Raw genomic sequence first — 21505 nt, forward strand, 5'->3', positions numbered from 1 at the left:
TTCATATTATTGTCCTGGTGGGTGCCACTTTAGACATTAGCCACAGACTGAGAGACACTCTGTGACCATCTACCCTTGCCAAGGAGACCCACAGTCCACCCACTTAGTTGGTCATAAGTAATTACTACAACCCTCAATAACCTTGGCTCCTCACTTCTAATTGACTCTCATGTGAGCGGTGGTGACTCTAGGGACAATATATAGGGGGGGCACATAAGATACCACAGTCAAATCTGGGGGGGGGCACTAATAATTTTCATTGCATGTCGCAACCGCAGGGCGCCGAGAGCTGATTTAATTGCGGATGGCATCTGCGCCCTGCTGTTCCGACACGTAGTCCAATGCCGCCCACAATCCTGAATACCGCAACCATTTATTTTTCAAAAACTTTTTTTGTATTTTTTTTATTAAACTTAATTTTTTTTAATTTTTACCTTTTATTTATTTAACTTTATTTTTTTTATTTGTTTCACTTTTTTTACATTTTTATTTATTTCACTTTATTTTTTTTTTACATATTTTTTACTTCTTATTAATTTAACTTTATTTTTTTAACTTTTTAAAATCTTAGTTTATTTTATTTTTTTAAACTTTTCTTTTTTTACTTCATTGCTGAGAGCAATAGCCAGCCTGCTATTGGATATTTCAAATTGCAATAGCCAATAACAGGCTACTGTCAATCAGCAGAGGAGGGACCTGAAGTTTTCTACCAGGTCCACCTCTGTTGATTGACAGCTGGCAGTGGGCAGGTGCAATAGCCAGCCTGTTATTGGCCACTGCAATTTAAAAGAGCCAATAGCAGGCTGGCTATTGCGGTCAGCTGCTGGAATGAAGACGATCACAGACGCTGCGGAGAGGTGCGTAGACTGCAAGGGGGGGAGCTCACAGACTGTCGGAGGGTTCTCCTTACAGGCTGTAATCGTCAATCTGTCCCCACTGACACAGATTGCTACAGCCTGTAGGGAGAAACCGCTGATGTTATATAGCAATGCAGAATACCACCAGCTATAGAGGACTACAAATCCCAGCAAAACATAGAGCGTCGCAGAACAATAGTATATAAATTTGCTATATACTCTGTGCTGCCACTCTACTCCGGGGTGCCGACCTGATGTTTTGGGCAGAGTGTGTTGAGGGTCTTTATTAAGGGGAGATGTGCGGGTGGCAGAAGCGCTGTGAGCAGGCATTACATGGCTGCCCAGAAGGCTGCCGCAAGGTCCCAGCAAGCGCTGGACCTAAGACATCCGAGTCAATTTTAAAAAGTTAAGTACCGACATCTGTTTTTAGTATTGGGGCGGAGGTCAGTTATAACGCAGAGTACAGAGGTCAGCGGTGTAACACAGGGTGCGGATGTATAACACATAGTATGGAGGTTAGTAATTTAATGCAGGGTGTGGAGGTCAGTAATGTAACGCAGAGTGCGAGGTCAGTGGTGCGTTTAACGCAGAGTGCGAGGTCAGAGGCGCGTGTAACACAGAGTGCGGAAGTCAACGGTGCGTGTAACACAGAGTGTGAGGTCAACGGTGTGTGTAACGCAGAGTGCGGAGGTCAGCAGTGCGTGTAATGCAGAGTGTGAGGTCAGAGGTGCGTGTAACGCAGAGTGCGAGGTCAGAGGTGCGTGTAATGCAGAGTGCGAGGTCAGAGGTGTGTGTAACGCAGAGTGCGAGGTAAGAGGTGCGTGTAACGCAGAGTGCGAGGTCAGAGGTGCGTGTAACGCAGAGTGCGAGGTCAGAGGTGGATGTAATGCAGAAATTAATGTTCTCTGTCCTCATGCCCTCTTCTTCCTCTCCGTGTAGTGGGGGGAGCAAAGATGTTTCCTGAAGGAAAATCCCCAAGCAGCCTTGATGTACTTATTTTCCTCTGCAGGTCCCGCTCTGCTGAAGTACACAGGCAGCCAATGGCAGTGCTGCACTCTCCCTCCCAGCCAATAGCAGCTGAGGTGGGCGGGGGGAGATTCAGGTCGGCAGAGCTGTCAAAGAAGATAGGCTCTGCATTAGCGGTGGCAGCGGACGTTTTAAAGGGGAATCAGCGGGGGGAGCACAATGGGGGGGTAGGAACAACCTAGAAAGGGGGGAAATTGCCCCCCATTGCCCCCTTGTAGCGATAATAAATTCAAGAAACATTCAGATGAGTTTCAACATAGGTTGAACTGGATGGACCTGTGTCTTTATTCAACCTTACATACTATGTTACTATGTTATTATATTGGATACTTTCATCCTCCTGATCTACCCAGAGGTGCCTTTCACAGGTCGACTCTGACCATGGGACTAAAAACACATGCTGTGTATCACATTGGTCAGCCTCAAGATATCAGCCTTCCACTGATGCCCTAAGAGGCCTCTCTAAAACCTAAAAGAAATTAAATATCTTCATGCCCCATTCTATTGCATGGAAATCCAACCTAACTTTCCCTTCAAGTGGGCTGGGACAAAATCAAAGACCTGGTTACATACTTAACGGCTAATATTAACCAACTCTACCAGGCGAACTTCGTCCGACTGCTAACTAAAATCAAGGCAGACCTTACTACTAGGGGGTAACTTACCCTTACGTGTTTCGAAAGATGCAATGCTCTGAAAATGACAATAATGCCCTAAATCCTAGGGTTATCAACAGACCTAGGGAGGAGGTGTAAAAAGAGAATAGAAGCGGCCCAAGGACAGAGCCTTGGGGGACCCCCATGGAAAGAGGAAGAGGAGGAAGAAGAGTCATAGGTGGCATTGAAGGAGTGCTGAGATAGGTAGGAGGTGAACCATGAGAGAGCTGAGTCTTGGAGGCCAAGAGAAAAGAGTTTATTAAGAAGGAGTGGGTGGTCAACTGTGTCAAAGGCAGCAGAAAGGTCCAGAAGCATGAGTATTAAGTAGTGGCCATTGCTTCTAGCAGTTAGTAGATCGTTAATATGTTTTAGGACCCTTTTAGGCCAAAGTTAAGGACATTATACACCTTTTCTTTTCGAAACAAAAAAAACAGGAAAAGTGCACAAAATCATTGAGGATTTGACTTCCTCCCTTAAGAACACCAAGAAGAAATTTAGAGTAACGTGGCTTGTACAATTGCAAACCACCCTCCCGATGAAGCTTATAAGACCAGTGCCCTGGATTTATCTCACCCCAGATATGTGGCCCCACTTCCCCTTGTTCTCTCCACTTCCCCTCCCAAGTACTTGTCTTTGGTGAAACCTGAAGCTGTACACACTGGGATTGATTTACTAAAGAAGTAGAGCATGTTCACCGTGCAAGGGAATTTTCACTTAGCTTAGTAAATGTGGTGAAAATTCACTTTGGAAAGAATACCTAACCATGTGCAAGGAACATTAAAAAACAACAACATTTGTTTAACATGATTGGTTGGTGGAAGTCAGCAGAACTTTACCTCATTTACCAAGCTAAGGGAAAATTCCTATGTAAAGTACAAATTCACTTTACTAAGTGAACAGCCTATTTCAATTTAGTAAATCAATCTCAATGTTTTTGTTCTTAAACTTTCTATAATATGTTACATCTTGCTTCTGCCATAGTTGTTTGGCACAAATATGTAACCACCCTTTGAACCCTTTTAACAAAATCTTTTGTATAAAAAAAAAAATGGCAAGGAAAAAATCCAACTTGCTAAACACCCATTGACAAAATATCACTCAATATGCTACTTTTAGCTTTCAATATCACATATCACAGGCCCCTATACATTATAGTATTTTTAATCAGCCTGGGCAGACTGAAAGATTTACATTGCGGATGTGAAACACTATATCACAGTCACTATGTTGCATTGCTAAGCAGAAAGCTTAAGCTAAACTCCAGGCTAACAGTTACATACACAGATGAAACACATATATGGGAGATGTTCTGCCTGTTAAAGGATTTGTATTTCTGTCCATCCAGTCCTGCCATTTACACAGCTCTGTCATTCAGTCTTGCCTGGCAGGGGAGGAAACCTCATTTTTCTCTGCTGCAGTTCAGTAACACTTGCAGGTTTTACCCCCCTCAAACATATGACAGGACAGTAAAAGTAGAAGTAGATCTCATATATTTATCACTCTGCTGTTTTCTCCTTTCTGCATGCTTCTTCCACTGCAGCACAACTGATTGGCTACTTGTGGTCTTTGTGCTGATCTATTAACCAGTCTTAGTTCTGTTGTACAGGGACTGCAGAAGACTGATACCAAGTCAAGGTCAGGTACTTACATTTTGCTTCTGATAGACATGTGCACAACATAAAAATTTGTTTCGGACGAAACGAAAGAAAAGGGGAAAACCTTTTAATTCGTTTAGTTTGACGAAATGAATAATTATGCTGTTTCGGATTTGGAGGCATCTTAGAGGCTGGGCGCATGGCGTCACATGTATGTGATGTCATACGGATGTATGGGCGCCGTCTTCTTGGATGCAGCAATATGGCGGTGCCCATACAAAATAAACTAGTATATGCGCGAATAGATTTTTCATATATTCGGGCATATAATAATTAGTTATTTTGTATTCGGATGGACTGCTGAATCAACTGAATTTTGTGATTCAGCAAGTTCGTCTGAATCTGAATGCACATGTCTACCTTCTGATATCATTAAAAGAACCTGCTATAAATTGATGATTATGTTAACGCTAACCGTAAGGTACTTATATTGACTCCTTCTCCCTTTCATACATTTACCCTTTTCAAGGAACATTTTCTCTTTTGTTACACACCCTATTCAGGATAAACTACAAATTGATTTACTTTAAAGTTTAAAGCTCTTTTTGCAGTAGCAAGCAGTAGATATATGCAAAAACCTCGGGCGGCCGCAAAGGATCTTGGGGCGGGCGCATGTGCAGTTCAGATTTTCGGCCGGGAGACGAGGAGAGACACAAGGTAAGTCTATGGACAGCAGGCAGCAAGCACAGATGAGTCAGCGCTGGATCGGAGAAGAAGAAGATCGGATTAAGACATTTAAGGTAAGTGCTTACACTAACATTTTGGAGAGGGAAAAATATATAAAAATATACTTTAATGTCACTTTAACCTCATTTGTCTTTTAGCATGCTATCAGTTTATTTCTCAATAGAATGCTAAGCTTACATTGGCTTCTTGCCTTCTCCTGCTAGTCAGAGATCCATATGATGGGCTCACTGATACATGTATCACTATAAGTAATCACATGCTATTTACTTGCCTACTTTCAATTAGATGCCTTAAAAAAAACCTCTGGGCAAACTTTTTCTTAACCCTAGCAGTGAGGGGGTAGCCCGCTTTTTTTAGTCTAAAGACAAAAATAACAAAGTTGTACTCACCTAAACCTTGGAGCCAGCTGGCAATTCCACCAGTCCTTCAAGCCTCACTCACCCTCCACTCCAGAGGTCTAAGAATCCTTGAGTCATCATGTCCTACACACTGAATGTGAGGACGCTAAGTACAAAAGGCAGACCACTTAGGGGTCTATTCACAAAGCTGCCGAAGGATCTGGCCGTAGCTTCGGCCGATCCTTCGGCTAGCTTCGGCACCAGGACCCCTTCATCAACAAATTCCTCCATCTACACTAAACGGTGTGGATGGAGGAATCTCCCACTGTGCCAAGCTTCAGTATCTTGCTGGTCGGCCCCGCTGGCTCTCAAAATGCCTGAACAATGCCATGCCTGCATCCAATCAAATTGTTCAGGTATTTTGACAGCCAATGGGGCTGACTGGCAAGATACTGACGCTTGAGCCAGCGTGAGATTCCTTCATCCACACAGGTTAGCGTAGATGGAGGAATCTGTTGCTCATTTTCCATCTGACCATAGGAAATATCCAGATAATCTATAGGTGTATGGCCAGCTTTAAGCTCACCAAGCACATTACAATCAGGTTTTGCAATCTCCTTTAGATACACCAATAACTATGTAGTGCAAGGGCCCACCTGATTAGATACAAATTGATTATATAGATTGTGTAGGTCCTCATATTGTATAGGTAATTTTGAAGTTTATTGGAGTGAAGTGAAATGCATGTCATTACATTTGATTCCCCTATCCACACTTTTTAGGGAATCGTCCCTAATGATTATTTTATTCTGACAGTTGGCACCCATGGCTGTCAAAATACCTGTAAAATTATTGCAGGTGATTGGGTGCAGTCACTGGTTGACTGACAATTTTTGACCTGGCTCTTTTGACAAAAGTTAATGGAAAAAAGTAAATGGCATCGGCCACCCATGGATCAAATGTCGGCTGATTCAGTAGGAAAGGGACAGAATTCGATCCGTGTATGGCCAGGTTTAAAAATGCTCAGACACACAAGCTTTTGGGGTATTACCAAATTTGCCAGATTAGAATATAATTAACTGTGGCTTGCATTTTTTATGGTTGTCTAAACACTCATCTCCTTGTACTCTCCACTTTTTTATGTAGCAGAATGTGAATGTTCTTTAAATAAGTAGTTACATAAAGCCATTATTGTTTCAATTACCATTACAATGCAAGAAATTATTTTATACTGATCTCACAGCATGGATAATCATCAGCAAACATTCAAAGTCTTAATGGAGTTTGCAGCAGCACAAACAAATTGAAAAAGTGTTATTGCACTTCATTTATTTTGATTGATTTTACCAGGCAGCTCTGTAGTATCTCATGTGGAGACTCGTTTTGCTAGATAAAATGGTGAAATAAACAAGGCTCAAGCAAGCTTTCAACTGCAGTTAAAAAAAAAAGCTCTTTTAAAGGAAACCTGTCAAAATTCAAACTGTGCAAGTGGCGAAAAGCTGCAAAAGCAGAGGTTTATCCTTCAGAGAAAACCAATGTCAAAATGGTCAGTATATCCAGGAGTCCGCAAGTCCAGCTTGGCAATACTTAACACCTCCACCTTCTAATATTCCCCTTTGATCTTTTATTGTGATGTTATCAGTGTCCTCAGTGACCAATAGGAAGGCTTAGGGGCATTGGTGTCTCTAGCCTTCTTGCTGGTTGAGGTGGGGAGTTAACGCAATTAGAGCAGCGGGATATGGGTAGAGGAGACAGTGCCACCAGATACGAGAGTGATGCCGCCCTCTGCAGGCTCTGCATCTCCCCATCTGGCTATTACCCACCTGGGACGTTCTGGCCAGAAAAAGGGTGGCAGGCACACTGCAAACATTGTGCAGCAGAGCGCCCAGTATACAACAAATATTTCGCTCTGCCTATCACCACCCCACATGACCCAAAGAGATGCAGCCTGAGGCACAAGCCTCAGGCTGCCTCATTATAGGTGTTTCCGAAAGCCACCTGCACTCTCCTTACGGTCTCACAACCTCGCAATATTAGTGGTACTTGAGGTGATTGCACGAATGGCGCTGTGCAAAACTCAGAGTAATCACAGTGGTTCACTGACACACAAAAAGGAAAATTAAAATATCAATATTTGGTTGATATGCTTATTTGAGAAATGTCACATAATGTCATCAGAAGCTAACGTTTCGGGACCTTGCAGGCACCCCTAATCAGAGCGACATAGTAAACATGTAGGGGTCTATTCACAAAGCTGCCGAGGGCAGCCGAGTGAAGCTCCGGCCAGCTGTCAGAAGCAGGCTGTCGGGCGGCCAATGGCCAGCTTCGGCTTTACTGAACCGAAGGGGTCCTGGGGCCAAAGCTAGCCGAAGGATCGGCCGAAGCTACGGCCAGATTCTTCGGCAGCTTCGTGAATAGACCCCATAGTAAACATATGAACAAGATATTGATATTGGAATTTTTCTTTGTGTGTGCCAGTGAATCACTGTGACTGCCCAATTTTAGGAATGGCCCTGCTCAGGGGATAGCTGCTCAGCCCTGCTCAGTTCAACTTTTTAATGTATTCTGAGTTTGAATTCCTCAGCATTTACATTGCCTGTCTGTAAAAGCTTTCTGTTTTGTGTGTAGGGTTCTTCATGCTATATACTTCTTTATTGAATGGAGAATAATGTGCAAAGTGGCAAAAAGTGTGCTGTAGCTTAGGTAATCAGGGTTGCACAGGATTGTAAATGAACTATTATGACCTCTGATTATCTCTGATGAATCATACATAAACTAGTCTGGCTGAACATGTTACCTTCCCCTTTGCTTCTCAAGCACGATTTGTTTTTTTTTAATTTGCCTGAGTTCACAAAATCTTGTCATAAATTTATGAAGTAAGTGTAGCCCATTTCCCTTGTGGGTAGGGATGTTGTTAGGGTTAGGGCTTCTGACATTCAATACAGGAAGCCCATTTAATATGTCGGTGTAACTAGCAGTGCCCTGCGCTGTTTCACACTACCTCCTTCATAATCTAAAACCTGAAAATTAAAAAAAAAAAAATTTAGTTAGCTGGGCCTTCCTAATTTTGGGAAATGTAAACAGATTATTGTCATTATAGTCAACACTTTTGGTTGGTTATATAGGCAATTCTGAACAGTTACCAGCAAATTATCTGTCCATTGAAAGTCTACTTCTATCGACCAATATACACAGCTGGCACTGGACCTTTAAGTCTTGACATTTAATTAATTCCCAGCTATATGACCTAGAGATTCAAAAGAGGAAAATGGCAACTGATGAAAACCAGTCTTAGCAACATTTGAAAACTTTTCCAAATCTGTTGAAACAAAAACAAAAATATATATATAAAATGTTCCTGTTCTCCTATTTGCTAACGCTAAATTGCTGAAATGAGAATTATAAAATATAAACACACATAGCTTATTACTAATTCCTGTACTCACTGACTTCCCTAAAACAGTATGTGCTAATATATTTCACTTCTGTCATTGATAAGGCTAGCTGTGATAAAACCTAATGTTCTTCCTTATTAACGCCGGCCAGGTGGAATGAGTGCTCTGCGAGTTCTGTATAGTGCTCAATAATGGAATTATGTTGCCTTCACTGTCTTGCAGGAATGAACAGGAAAGCGAGTCATTCTTCTTCTAGGAGGGGTTAAATTTAAAAAGTCCATATCTGTGTCTGTGTTTCCATTTGGTGTGTGTAAATGCAGCCCCCTTTTGTTTTATTCATTAGTTTCCTATGGAATCATCCTGCCAGTCCTTCTCCTGTCCTGCTGAAGCAGATCCGTGTTGGCGTAGCCAGTTTGTATAGCTGGGCTTCCTCCGTGGTTAGTGTAACTGACACACCCCTCCAAGTGCTGTTATATTGATTGACAGTGGCTCCCAGCAGGCCAAACTGCAGTTGCTCATAGTTGCTCACAGATGGCAAAACGTACCCCCTCTGTTTGTGATTTAATCAACAGCACACCCTCTGTTATGGGGAAAAGAAAGTAAATGGAGGGTGTGCAGTCATGTGGCCACCAGATAGCCTAAAACATAACATATAAATTATTATTTATTTTTTTTGCAATTAAATCTATAAAATACTATTTGCTGTGTTGTATGGAAATTCTCTTCTTGTGTTTTGTGTAATCTGAAATTAAAAGCGATTGAGCTTCATGGGAAGGGGATGGGGCTGATATGACTATAGCACAGTTTTAAAATGTTCTCGCATTTAAATGTTCTCGCATTTAAGGTCCCCCATAGTAATGTAATGCAGAAACTATAGCATCCATTAAATGTCATATAATGTGCCAGATTGAGCCTCCTCTAGTCAGAAACACACCCTTTCATATACAGTATACTGTATGCACCAGCTGAGTGAGTTGGTTGTATACTGTATGGACTAGCATATCCTTATTGTGAGAAGAACTAGAGCATGTCTAAAACAGCAATGCTTCATCCAAAGCCTAAACTATTATCAGGTCCTCAGAGGGGGAATGGGAACTGGGAGCCTGGGAGGTTCACAGAACCAACTGGCCCTGTCTGGTTTAACTGATCATGTCATTCTTTTCTACGGGCTAAAGAAACTGTACCACACTAGTGTGTTGCTGCCTTCTAGTGATTGGTGATAAGGGAGTCTCCTCCGCCAAACCTCCTCCTACAGCACTGATTTCCTTTGCAGCTTTCTGCATTCAGTTCCTTAACATCTCAAAACAAAACAATCATAGGTCTGAACAAGAGGCAGATATCTATATAACATCCATCCGCTGTGGCTGCTCAGATTGGGAGCTAAATTGAGGAGTGCTAAGGACCACCAGCCCAACATATAATATTTATATAGGCCCAGCGGGAAATGCTTTCTTGCTCCCTAGGCCAGTCCTCCAGGCCTGTGGCAATATAATTAAAGTGAATCGAGACTAAAGTTAAGCCAACTGAAGTAACACAATTAGGCTAATTCAGGAACTTAGAAGCTCCTGTTATATGTTTAGTTATCTTTAGTGTTGGGCTCAATGTTCGAGGCGAACGTGAATTCGACTCGAACATCGCTAGTTCGTATTTTCGGCAGTCTGTTCGACCACTGAACGCCCCACAAGGCAATGCGCCTTGTTAAGCCCTAATTGGCTAAACGCTTGCACCTGACCACAGGTCAGCTGCAAGACTTTGCCCAATCATGGCTCACCTGTCAGATTACGTAAAACTACACAGTTGGGCGGAGCTAGCGGTCACCACTAGCTCAGCCCAATTGTTTATGTTTTGCCGTCATCTGTCAAAATGCCATTATGCGGCTTGTGTTCATCACGACGGCGGTCGGCGTTTTAAAAAAATGATATTTTCTATTTATTTTTTATTGTTTTATTTTTTATTTTGTCGAGTCATCGTTGTCATGGACAACACTGGACGTCATGATTGACCCTGGATTACGTTGGTGGATCCATTTTTTGGGGTGTTTTTTTTTTTTAAATAAAATATATTTTTTTCCAAATAAAGGATTTTTTGAAAAAGTCTGGACTTTTTATTTACAATTTTATTTAACACTTTAGTGAATGGGTAGGGGTAGTGAGTCAAGTACCCCGACTCAGTCACACGGGGGGGAGGCAGCATCTGAGTGCCCCTTTATTAAAGAGGTACCCTGATGTGAATAAGCCCCCTGCCCGCGCCCCCACATCCAACGCCCCAGGGCTTGTGGGGAAGAGGCCCTTGTCCCCATCTGCACTGGGACAAGGTGCTTTTCCAGGGGCGACCCTGGAAAAGCACCTTCCCAGTGCCGAGGGCATGTGGCCCTGCTCGGATCATGGGTCTGGTATGGAATTTTAGGGGGAACCCCCAAGTTTCCCCCCCATTTTTGGTGGGTGGGTTCCTCCTTAAAATTCCTACCAGACCTTAAGAGCCTGGTATTACTTTATTTTTAATTTTTTTACATGGGGTCCCTTCTAAATAGTCCTACCGGACAAAACTTTAGCACTGTAGTCAAGATTACTATTTGTATGATTGAATGCCCTGGTTTTAGGGGTTGCCAAGTGCTCTAAAAGATTCCACCTAAGGTACCATTAGCTGCTGTTAGTTTAGATGTAACTTCTGTATGAATACTTTAGAATTCATGTTGACATGCAAGCTTTAAATGACTACGCTTTGTATATTGGTTTCTTTAGCGGCGTTAGATGCCTAGCATGCAATAAAGACCCCTACCAATCACCTTCAATGGCAATGGACAGTAGTCTGTATTCTGCTATGTACACACATTCACAAAAATACTATCAGTAAACAGAAAAATAAAGATAGAACATAAACAGATTACAATTGAATCCCTTGCTTACCAAGACATTACTAAAAGCCACAGTCTCTAGCTCTGAAAAGGGCAATGAGGCTATTAAGCCATTTAATGGAGCATGCCATTTGGAAGTCCCCATGTTTATGTATTACTACATTGCTCATTCTGACACAAAGCCACTTCTCCATTCCCAGAAGGGGTTACAACACACAGGAAAAGAGTCAGGCACTTCTCTTTCACACACAGACACAAATTCACAGACACTGGGTCGACACGGTATTCAGGAAGGAGATTATATTTACATGGAGGAATCCAGTGAAGGACCCAGGATCTTGAGATGAAAATAGGTAACAAGAAATCAATGTGTACAGGAGGTTTCTGTGAGCCATTATAGCAGATGGAAGGATACACCAATCTATAGTGGAGGCAGCAAGTATTGTCACGTGTTCTGTCAGTTTAATAACATCACTATAAAACTGCCAAGCTGGCACTAAAAATGGCTGCATCCACTGCATTGTGATGATAAGTTCTTAACAGAAAACGAGAATTGTTTCATGTCTAGTTAATGCAGGGCTTAATGTCTATACTAAAACTAAGACAGGACATTTGGGGGTGTATATATATATATACACATATACACTGAGTGGCCAGATTATTATGACCACCTGACGTTTGTAGGCAAGTTAGCTATAATTAGCTATAATTTCGCGCTGAAGTTGCTAGAGGGCCAGACCATTATACATAGGGAAGCAGGTTGTTTACACCGACAGTAGAAGTGATTTTTTTCTGAAGATACGGGTAAACAACGCGATTTAACAGCCTTTGAATGGGATGATTGTTGGCGCTCGGAGCCATGGAGCGAGTATCAGCAAAACAGCAGAATTCATTAAATGTTCAAAAGCAGCTGTTGTTAAAGTGTTTAAAGACTGGACTGTCTGCAACAGTGCAGTGTCAGATTCCTCGCATCACCATTCAACATCTCGTGGAGTCAATGAAGTCATCTCGTGGAGTCATCTCGTGGCCCAACGAAGTACTGATGGGGTGGTCATAATAATCTGGCCACTCAGTGTATATATAAATAATAATGTTTTTCACACAAGATTCACCCAGGATTTATTATTTTTCCTATTGAATTAATGTACAAAAATGAATGAATGAGTTAAAGATTTCTAAATAGACCCATTAGGGACAGACTTTTAATTCATACGTTGTGATTATGGAGAAAGTTGCTGTTATGTTTAATAGCCCATATACCTTTGTGGGACATTAGTGGGGAGGTTTCCGTGCATGAGTTCCCTGCTCTACCACCTCAGCAAAAAATCGAATAGGAAAAGTGAGATTGCATATAAAAGCATAGGTAAGTGGACAGAGCAGGAAACCAAACTTCAGAGATTTCAATAACAAGATAATGTGTGATTTTGCTGGCAGCATTTATCTAAAACTGAATTATTGGTTTTGCTGGTATAGTCTCTGTGATATATTACTACAACAAGTCTAAGCCTTTTTCATATTGGGGATTACTTGGCAGCTTTGGAAGCTCAAGGGCAATCTTTACTACAGTGAAGATTGTGCTAACTTAAAAATGATGTAATGTTTAGTCTCAAACATAATAAAGGGTCTGTTGAACTATATTTTAAGAACAACAGATGATTATGAACCCAAACAAACAGGTCACACTACCAAGGATGTCACTCACAAATATCTTTATTCAAAAAGAAGATCAGGAGTACACGTTATAGTCAACACCAAGGCACCACCCCTGTAATTCATTTCACCTGAAAGGGCTTAAAACAACACTAAACTCAAGAGTTAAATCTTAAAAATGCATTCAAGTATCTTAACTATTAACAAAAATGTTACTTATTTGTGTATCACTCGGCTGTAGACCCTCAAATCAGCTCTGAATTCATCCTGACACTACTTTCTTCTGGCGGGTGGCTACGTTTGTTCCCCATGGTCCCTGTGTATGTTGTAAAGTAGAGCCACCGCTCCAAGCTCCACGATGATCGCAAGTACGATCTGCCTGTCCAAGATGGGCAGATCGTACAAGCTTTTAATTAGCTTACAACCATCGCAAGACAGAAGGGGGACCTCTAGAAATGGTAGGCAATATGTGCTTTCAATATGTTTTAGGAAACTTCCAGATTTTTAAATCTCAGCTGCTATAATATATGCTTAAGATCTTGAGATCAAATATGTTTTACAGCAGTTAGAGTCTAATAAGTGAGGTGCTTTTATTGTTAAAATAATTATCATCCAATATATTGAAAAACACATGTATAATTGACTTTAATTTAGGATTAGGAAACTTTCAAACAGTATTTTCCCCCACCTTTCCCCCCTCCCACTTTCTTATCTAATCCCCCCTCCCCCTCCATATTGATGTGTTTTGTAACATAAATCTATTGCTTCCGGATACATGGAAAGATTTCTGAAAATATCCAAATAATACACTGCTCAAAAAAATTTAAGGAACACTTTTTAATCAGAGTATAGCATCAAGTCAATTAAACTCCTGGGATATTGATCAGGTCAGTTAAGTAGCAGAGGGAGTTGTTAATCAGTTTCAGCTGCTTTGGTGTTAATAAAATTAACAACAGGTGCACTAGATGGGCAACAATGAGACGACCTCCAAAACAGTAATGGTTTTACAGGTGGAGTCCACTGAAATTTTTTCCTTACTCATCTTTTCTGACTGTTTTTCACTAGTTTTGCATTTGGCTAGAGTCAGTGTCACTACTGGTAGCATGAGGCGATACCTGGACCCTATAGAGGATGCACAGGCATGCCAACTCCTCCAGGATGGCACATAAATACGTGCCATTGCCAGAAGGTTTGCTGTGTCTCCTGGCACAGTCTCAAGAGCATGGATGACACACAAGGACAGAGGCAGTTACTCTGAGAGCTGGACAGGGCCATAGAAGGTCCATAACACATCAGCAGGACCGGTATCTGCTCCTTTGTGCAAGGAGGAACAGGATGAGCACTGCCATAGCCCTACAAAATGACCTCCAGCATGCCACTGGTGTGAATGTCTCGGACCAAACAATCAGAAACAGACTTCATGAGGGTGGCCTGAGGGTCCTCTAGTGGGCCCTGTGCTCACTGCCCGGCACCGCGAAGGTCGATTGGCATTTGCCATTGAACACACGAATTGGCAGGTCCACCACTGGCAGGTCCACATGTGACAGACGTGAAAGGGTCTGGAGAAGCCATGGAGAACGTTATGCTGCCTGTAACATCGTTCAGCATGACCGGTTTTGTGGTGGGTCAGTGATGGTCTGGGGAGGCATACCCATGGAGGGAGGCACAGACCTCTACAGGCTAGACAATGGCACCCTGACTGCCATTAGGTATCAGGATAAAATCCTTGGACCCATTGTCAGACCCTATGCTGGTGCAGTGAGTGCTGGGTTCCTCCTTGTGCACGACAATGCCCAGCCTCATGTGGCGAGAGTATGCAGCCAGTTCCTTGAGAATGAAGGAATTGATACCATTGAATGGCCCCACGCTTGCCTGACCTGAATCCAATAGAACACCTCTGGGACATTATGTCTCGGTCCATCCGACGCCACCAGGTTCCACCTCAGTCTGTTCAGGAGCTCAGTGATGCCCTGGTCCAGATCTGGGAGGAGATACCCCAGGACACCATCCGTTGTCTCATTAGGAGCATGCCCCGACGTTGTCAGGCATCCATACAAGCACGTGGGGGCCTTACAAACTAATGAGTACCATTTTGAGTTGCTGCAATGAAATTTCAGCACAATGGACTAGCCTGCTGAATCATTTGTTCACTTTGATTTTTGGGGTGTCTTTGAATTCAGCCCTCTGTAGGTTGATCATTTTTCATTTCCATCAAACGATGTGGCATCCTTTCGTTCCTAACACATTACCCAGTCCAGTATACTGTAGATATCCAGCATGACATTTTCCCCCATTGAGATCTGATGTGTTTTCAAAGTGTTCCTTTAATGTTTTTGTGTTGTATAGTAAATTATAATTAAATTAGCAAAAAGAGTAAAATTACATTGGCATCAACTTTTGACAAAACACTTATCAGTTGATGAATTACATAAATATGGTGCCATATATTAAGAGGGACAAAATCATCAAGGTCAGTCAAAGGTGCTGTTAAGGTGCCAAAATTTGGAACAACCTACATTGTACTTCACGCTAACAGAAATGGGCAAATTCCTAATCGCTTCCACCTTATGTGTTAGCGGTTTTATTAGGCCTCGCCTGCTTCTTGCATTGAGTTAAAGACAGCCTGTATACTAATATGACTCTCTCACTTAGTGCTAAAGACCACTACATCATATAGGTAGGCTGCTGCAAAGTCTAATCACAGCCTGCATACAGTCTCTCTCCCTATTACACACCACTACCACATACTTATCCCAGAAAAGACTTAAAGTAGTATTACACTCCAAAATGAATTCAGATCAAACAAATATTATTAAAAACTCTAAACTCTAGAGAAATCCTGGAGGCGGGCATGGGAGGAGGGGACGGTTAAATTGGATAGAAAATTGGCTAGAAAAGTATGTTTACATTTTTGGCCAATTACTTGCAGTCAACAGCTTTCTCCAACTCTCTTAGTTCTGCTTCCCTGAACTTCCTGTTCTGTACAAGATCACAAGTGACAGAGCAGTCTCCAGAAGATCTCCATTTCCTAGCTTGAAGAATGGAGGAGGAAGGAGTGGGGAGTAGGAAGGAGGAGAGTGGCTTGCTTTGCTGTGTCTGTGTGTTTGTGGAGACACACATAGCGTGCTAGCATACATAAAGGAAGTCACCTTAAAACAGGATAACAGGGCCAGTGCCCAAGGGGACCAGTTGATGTTGCAGAAAACTAAAACTTTTAAACATCAAGGAGTAGCATCCATTGTTTGTGATCAGCATTTGAAATACCTAACAACCATTTTGACTTTAATATCACTTTAAATATGAACTCAAGACATATATAAAAAACACAAATTAAATTGGATCTGTAATCATTATTACATAATAACATTTATTTATTTAAATGCCGGCTGTGTATAGTAAGTACCTGAATTGCTGGAGTGTGAGAGTAAGAAGTAGCACAAAGAGTAAGACATTCATGTGCTTACAAGAAATATGCTAATAGGAGGAGAGGGCAGAGTGACAGTAAGATGAGCTCATCTATCTGCTGCTTGTCTTTCACATTCCAGTCAGGGGGCATAACTAGAAATCACAGGGCCCTATAGCAAAATTTGGTATGGTGCCCTGTGATTTCTAGTTACACCCCTTGCAGAGCCCACCTGAGATCCCAAACAGCCAACCTGAGAGTGACCCTGCAGAGCTCACTATAGACTCTTTGTGGTGGGCTGCGCAGGGTCTCAGGTGGGCTGGTCGCACCCCTGCAAAACCTCTTACCTGTCAGTCAGCCTCGATCCTCTGTCAGCCTCCTCCACCGCCGGGACCCGCCTCCTCCTCCCCTGTGGTCGCTGGCGGCCCCGTCTCCTCCTCAGTCACCAGGCCCCACCTCTTCCTCCACTGCCGACGCCAGGCCCTGCCTCTCCCTCCACTGCCAACACCGAGGCCAGCATCCTCCTCCACAGCTGCTGGCTGTCACTGACTCAGCAGCGACTGTGAGTAGGAACGCGCCACTGCACAGATCACTAAGACAAATTCTGCTTTAAATTATACTACAGGTGAGGAAATAGGTGTGGCATGTGCTAAGCCCCCTGCATACTGCTACACAGATTTACAGATACTACCAACTAATCGCATAAAATACCACAGTTTAGGTGGCAGGCAAACCCCACCCACAACGCTGTCCAGGGCCCAGTCCAGCTGTTTCTCTCTCTCTCTCTCTCTCTCCAGTATACTGTATGTGTGTGTGTATTATATTGCTCAGTTTCTACAGATCATCCCCACTGTATATGATAATTTAATACGTGTGCATGACATGTATAATATTGTTCTATTATTTATATATTTCAGGAAGTAAAGAAAATGAGGACACCACACAGTCTTTACAGATCTTGTATGCATATATTCACCCTGCTGTACATACAGGGAACACAAGGTGTGTATATGTTTTCAAATTCTTTTTAAACCTTTCTCCAGAGAACCTGTTAAAGAAGAACTTTACAAGACACTCTTTATATTTATAACAGCCGCCTGGGTTTGGTTAACCATCAGTTTGACCCAAACCCAAGTTGTTCATGGTTTAAGAAAATTATAAACTGATGTAGTTGTTCACATCCATAGCAACTAATTACCAACAATGCACTTCCTGGCCTCTGAAATGTTGTCAGGGGGCTTAGAAGGGCCAATCAGGGGGGGGGGGTTTGTATGTGACAGCCCCCTCCCTAAAAGTCAGGGTTCTCAGTGTCCTTTGTTAAGTGTAAGTTGAAAGACACATTGGGGTTGATTTACTAACCTTATAAATATGCCACGAACAAGTATACACCTCTGTAGTGTGTTCCCTCCCAGCATGATGGCTTCAATCCCAGGGGGAAGGGGGATGGGGTGCTGATGGTGACGATCGGCCGTCAGATGCTGGATTCCTGTGCTTTTTTATTCTTTTTTCATATTGGTTTTTCAGTCTCGGTTAGGTTTAAAAAAGGGGGGTCATGGTGTATTGTTTAGAAAAACTGCTTAAATACTCTGCACTGAGCCAATACAATATGTAGCTGGCTTTTTTCACTGAAATAAATACACTTTTTTTTAATAGAAGCTGTCTGGTGTCTGTTCTGTTCAAAAAGCAGCCCATTGATAGTGGTTAAAGTAGAATTTAACTCTCATTTAGTTTGTATATATCTACTGCTAGCAAGCAGTAGACATATGCAAAAACATAAAAAAATGTAAAAGTTACCAAAAAGGCTTTTACTTACCTCTGTCTCCGCCACTCGCTCCCATCTGAAAATCTGGAGCTTCCCGATCGGCCGAGCAGGATGATGGGGCGGGTGCATGCGTAGTAGAGATCTTCAGCGTGGAGAAGAGGAGAGACACAGTGAGAGTCAATGCACGCAGCCAGCAGCATGCACGCAGACAGACAGACACTGTAGGTCACAGAAAAACAACATTCAGCACTGGATTAGAGACCCACACCAGCACTGGAGGGATTGCTGAATACAATTGGAAGGTGAAGTGAATAAAAAGATGGTCGTATCAAGAGGCATCATTTAAGCTAAGTCCTTAAAGCAGCATGGCAGGGGGAGGAAAAGAATTGTGACTTTAATGTCACTTGAAATAATGTGCATATATTAAATATGATATTTGGCAGATTTTATTCAGCGACATAAGTACACTCTAATATTTATCTTTTTATTAAAAGCTGGCTAGTGTCTCTCCTGTTCAAAATGTGGCCTAGTAAAAGTGATTACAAGATAAAAAAGACCTTTTCCTGTTCTGAAGGTACATGCGCTTTACTGTCAGGATCAGTTGCTGAAGGGGGCATAGACATTTGACACAGACACATAGACACAGAGGTGATGGCAGCAAAATGGCTTGAAATTATTTGTTCCTCTATAGTGAGGAAAGGAAAAAAATGTTTGCACTGTGCAAATTAAATGGCTAGATCACCCAAAACTAATATTACAGTTTTTGGTAGATGCTGGAGACATAGACTTCCTTGCAGTTACTTTTAATGGTGAAATATCTGCACTTAAGTTCTCACCTTGTATACCTGATGTGGGGTTCCCACTTAGTCTGCTGGATTTCTTATCTATTTTATATTATAGAAAATATAACAGGAGATGAAACAATGCAATATGTACAGGAACACCCAAAGCTGGCAGATGGACTGAAAATTAAAAAATATGGCAAATCCCATTGTAAATTCATGACATATAAGAATCCACGTCACCATGATCCACCTACATCTAAAATAATATTTTTCGTTGGATTGACTCTTTAAAGCTCCCTTTTAAATCATAATCTTGCTACAGTTTTGAATTGGCGTGCATTAAATGGCGGTGCATTAAATTCAATGGCACCGCGGTGCGATCGCCTGCACCGGAACGCATGGCAAATCAGAAAAAATAGTGCATGCAAATGGAGTTCCCTGACTGGCCACCCCCCCACTACAGCGTCTTCCCCATCCCTTTGTCTTGATTATACAGCAATGCAGAATACCACCAACTATGCAGGACTACAAGTCCCAGCAATGCATTATAATGTAAATAAAAAACAGTTGGTGGTATTCTGCATTGCTGTATAAGCGGGGCTGAGTGAAGACGGTCCGTCCTCCTCTCCCAGTCCCAGCTGAAGAATGTGCTGCCTGGCGGTGCCTGCTGTGTCGGTAGCGGCCCCGCCAGGCAGACAAGTGACAGACAGAGGTACCTCTCTATCCCCGCACAGCTGCTCGTACATGCAGAGCGGCAGGGGATCGAGCAGCGCTATCTGGAGGGGGGGACAGCATGAGGAAGCTTGCGGGCCCTCTGCTTCTTGCCAACAGGCGGAACGCCAGGGCCCGGCCGCAATTGCGACCGCTGCGACCCTGGTAGTTCCGCCAGTGGTTGAAGGAGGCAGGAAATACAAACGCTTCAAACCTTTATTAGAGTATATTCTAAGCTTTCCTTTTTAAAAGATCCTGCAATGTATCTTTGCTGTATCAGTGGCTACTGATTATTATAATGGTATCCAATAAAAGTGTGCAGTGAGAAATGGTAATGAAATTCTTAGCTGCAATACAGCCATCCAAGGGTTTGTGTGCTATAGCAGCCAAGATTTTAACAGTTACTTATTACTGTCAGTTGTGAATGATAGATGACGTGTATCACTCATGAAAATTAAAGAGCTGACATACATTCTCAGGATATTAAAGTAATTGCATGCTGTATTGCAAAGGATGCTGCAATACGATAATGATCAAATTAGGAGATGATTTTATCTGTATGTATGTATTGTAGAATATCTACGGCTGGCATACTGTGGAAGCAGCTAAGAAGCTTGCTTTTTCAGTGTCTAAAAATATGATTTTTTTTGTGCTGGTCATAGCAACTTGACTATACTGTCACAATCCTGTACAGCTATGAAAATTAAAGGAAGAATGTAGCAGTGTGTTTTCAGTTATATCACCTTACCCACATCACTTCGCTCCCAAATAAGAAAACCTTTTAATTTATTTTACAAAGCTTGTTCTGAATACCTTATGCGACACAGGGGCCTATAAATCTTTCACTTGGTGTCCAGGTGAAGGTGATAGATGTCAAACAGGATAAGAAGGGACACAGACAACATTTAAAAATAACAAAGATTCTAACAATTCTCCATTCTGCTCAGAGCTACTACGTGAAGTGATGCGGGCAAGGTAATATGACTGATTAGAGGGTTGCATAGTCATTTTCTTGCAGTCTTTTGGCCAATAGAGCGAAAGAGGTGGGGAATGGAAGAAGAATTAGGAGGAGAAATTGCTACTGGAGACAGAATCCTCCAGTGGCAAAACAAAACTGTGACTTAGGTATTATGCTTAATTTTCCTCAAAATTGAAAAATAAAAAAGACAATGGAAATGTAGGGGTTATTTTGACAATTTGATGAGCTCTCTCAGAAACAAAATGAGGGTTTGTACACATTGAGGGTCTGTTGATGAAACATTTTGGTTCCAAAATGACCCACTCCTCTAGCATTAATAAGACTTTGGGGGGAATTCATAAAGAGTGTCGTAGATACTATTTAGACATCTTTCTCTTGGTGGTGCAACAAATGTCATAGCGTGCAACAGATTTATATGCACGTCAGAATGATGTTTTTGAGTCTGTTGCAACTCTAAACATAACTGTTGCATGTAGCAGACTGGTGGACCTTTACAAGTGGAGTATATATTATATGTGGAACACCTAATTTAAATGCCAGCAGACTGAAAGTGATCAAGTTTCTTGGCAGATGTTCTTCCTTTGATAATAAAGGAGAGCTCCAGCTGTTTTGTGCAGCAGCTTTTTGTGGGCCTTCTAGAGAGTGTCACTGAGCCAGTCCCACCCCATCAAAAGGCCCTGGGGCATGGGACAGGAGGGCTGAAGTGCTTTATGATATTTTAGCTGGTCCACCCCTATGTCAGTTTTC

The 21505-nt window shown here is 42.2% G+C and overlaps 1 protein-coding gene across 1 annotated transcript in view; it reads left to right on the top strand.

The window, feature by feature from the left end:
* Positions 1-11750: 11750 nt before the first annotated feature.
* Positions 11751-21505, top strand: part of CSF2RB (colony stimulating factor 2 receptor beta common subunit) — a 38329-nt gene continuing 28574 nt past the window's right edge. The window contains exons 1-2 of the mRNA XM_018552289.1: positions 11751-11821; positions 17439-17523. Of these exons, the coding sequence (XP_018407791.1) occupies positions 17484-17523 (40 nt within the window). The 5' untranslated portion in view covers positions 11751-11821; positions 17439-17483. The remainder of the gene's footprint in view (positions 11822-17438; positions 17524-21505) is intronic.

The sequence above is a fragment of the Nanorana parkeri genome, unplaced genomic scaffold, assembly GCF_000935625.1.
Source record: "Nanorana parkeri isolate BGI_ZX_2015 unplaced genomic scaffold, ASM93562v1 scaffold83, whole genome shotgun sequence".
In the NCBI taxonomy this organism is placed as follows: Eukaryota; Metazoa; Chordata; class Amphibia; order Anura; family Dicroglossidae; genus Nanorana; species Nanorana parkeri.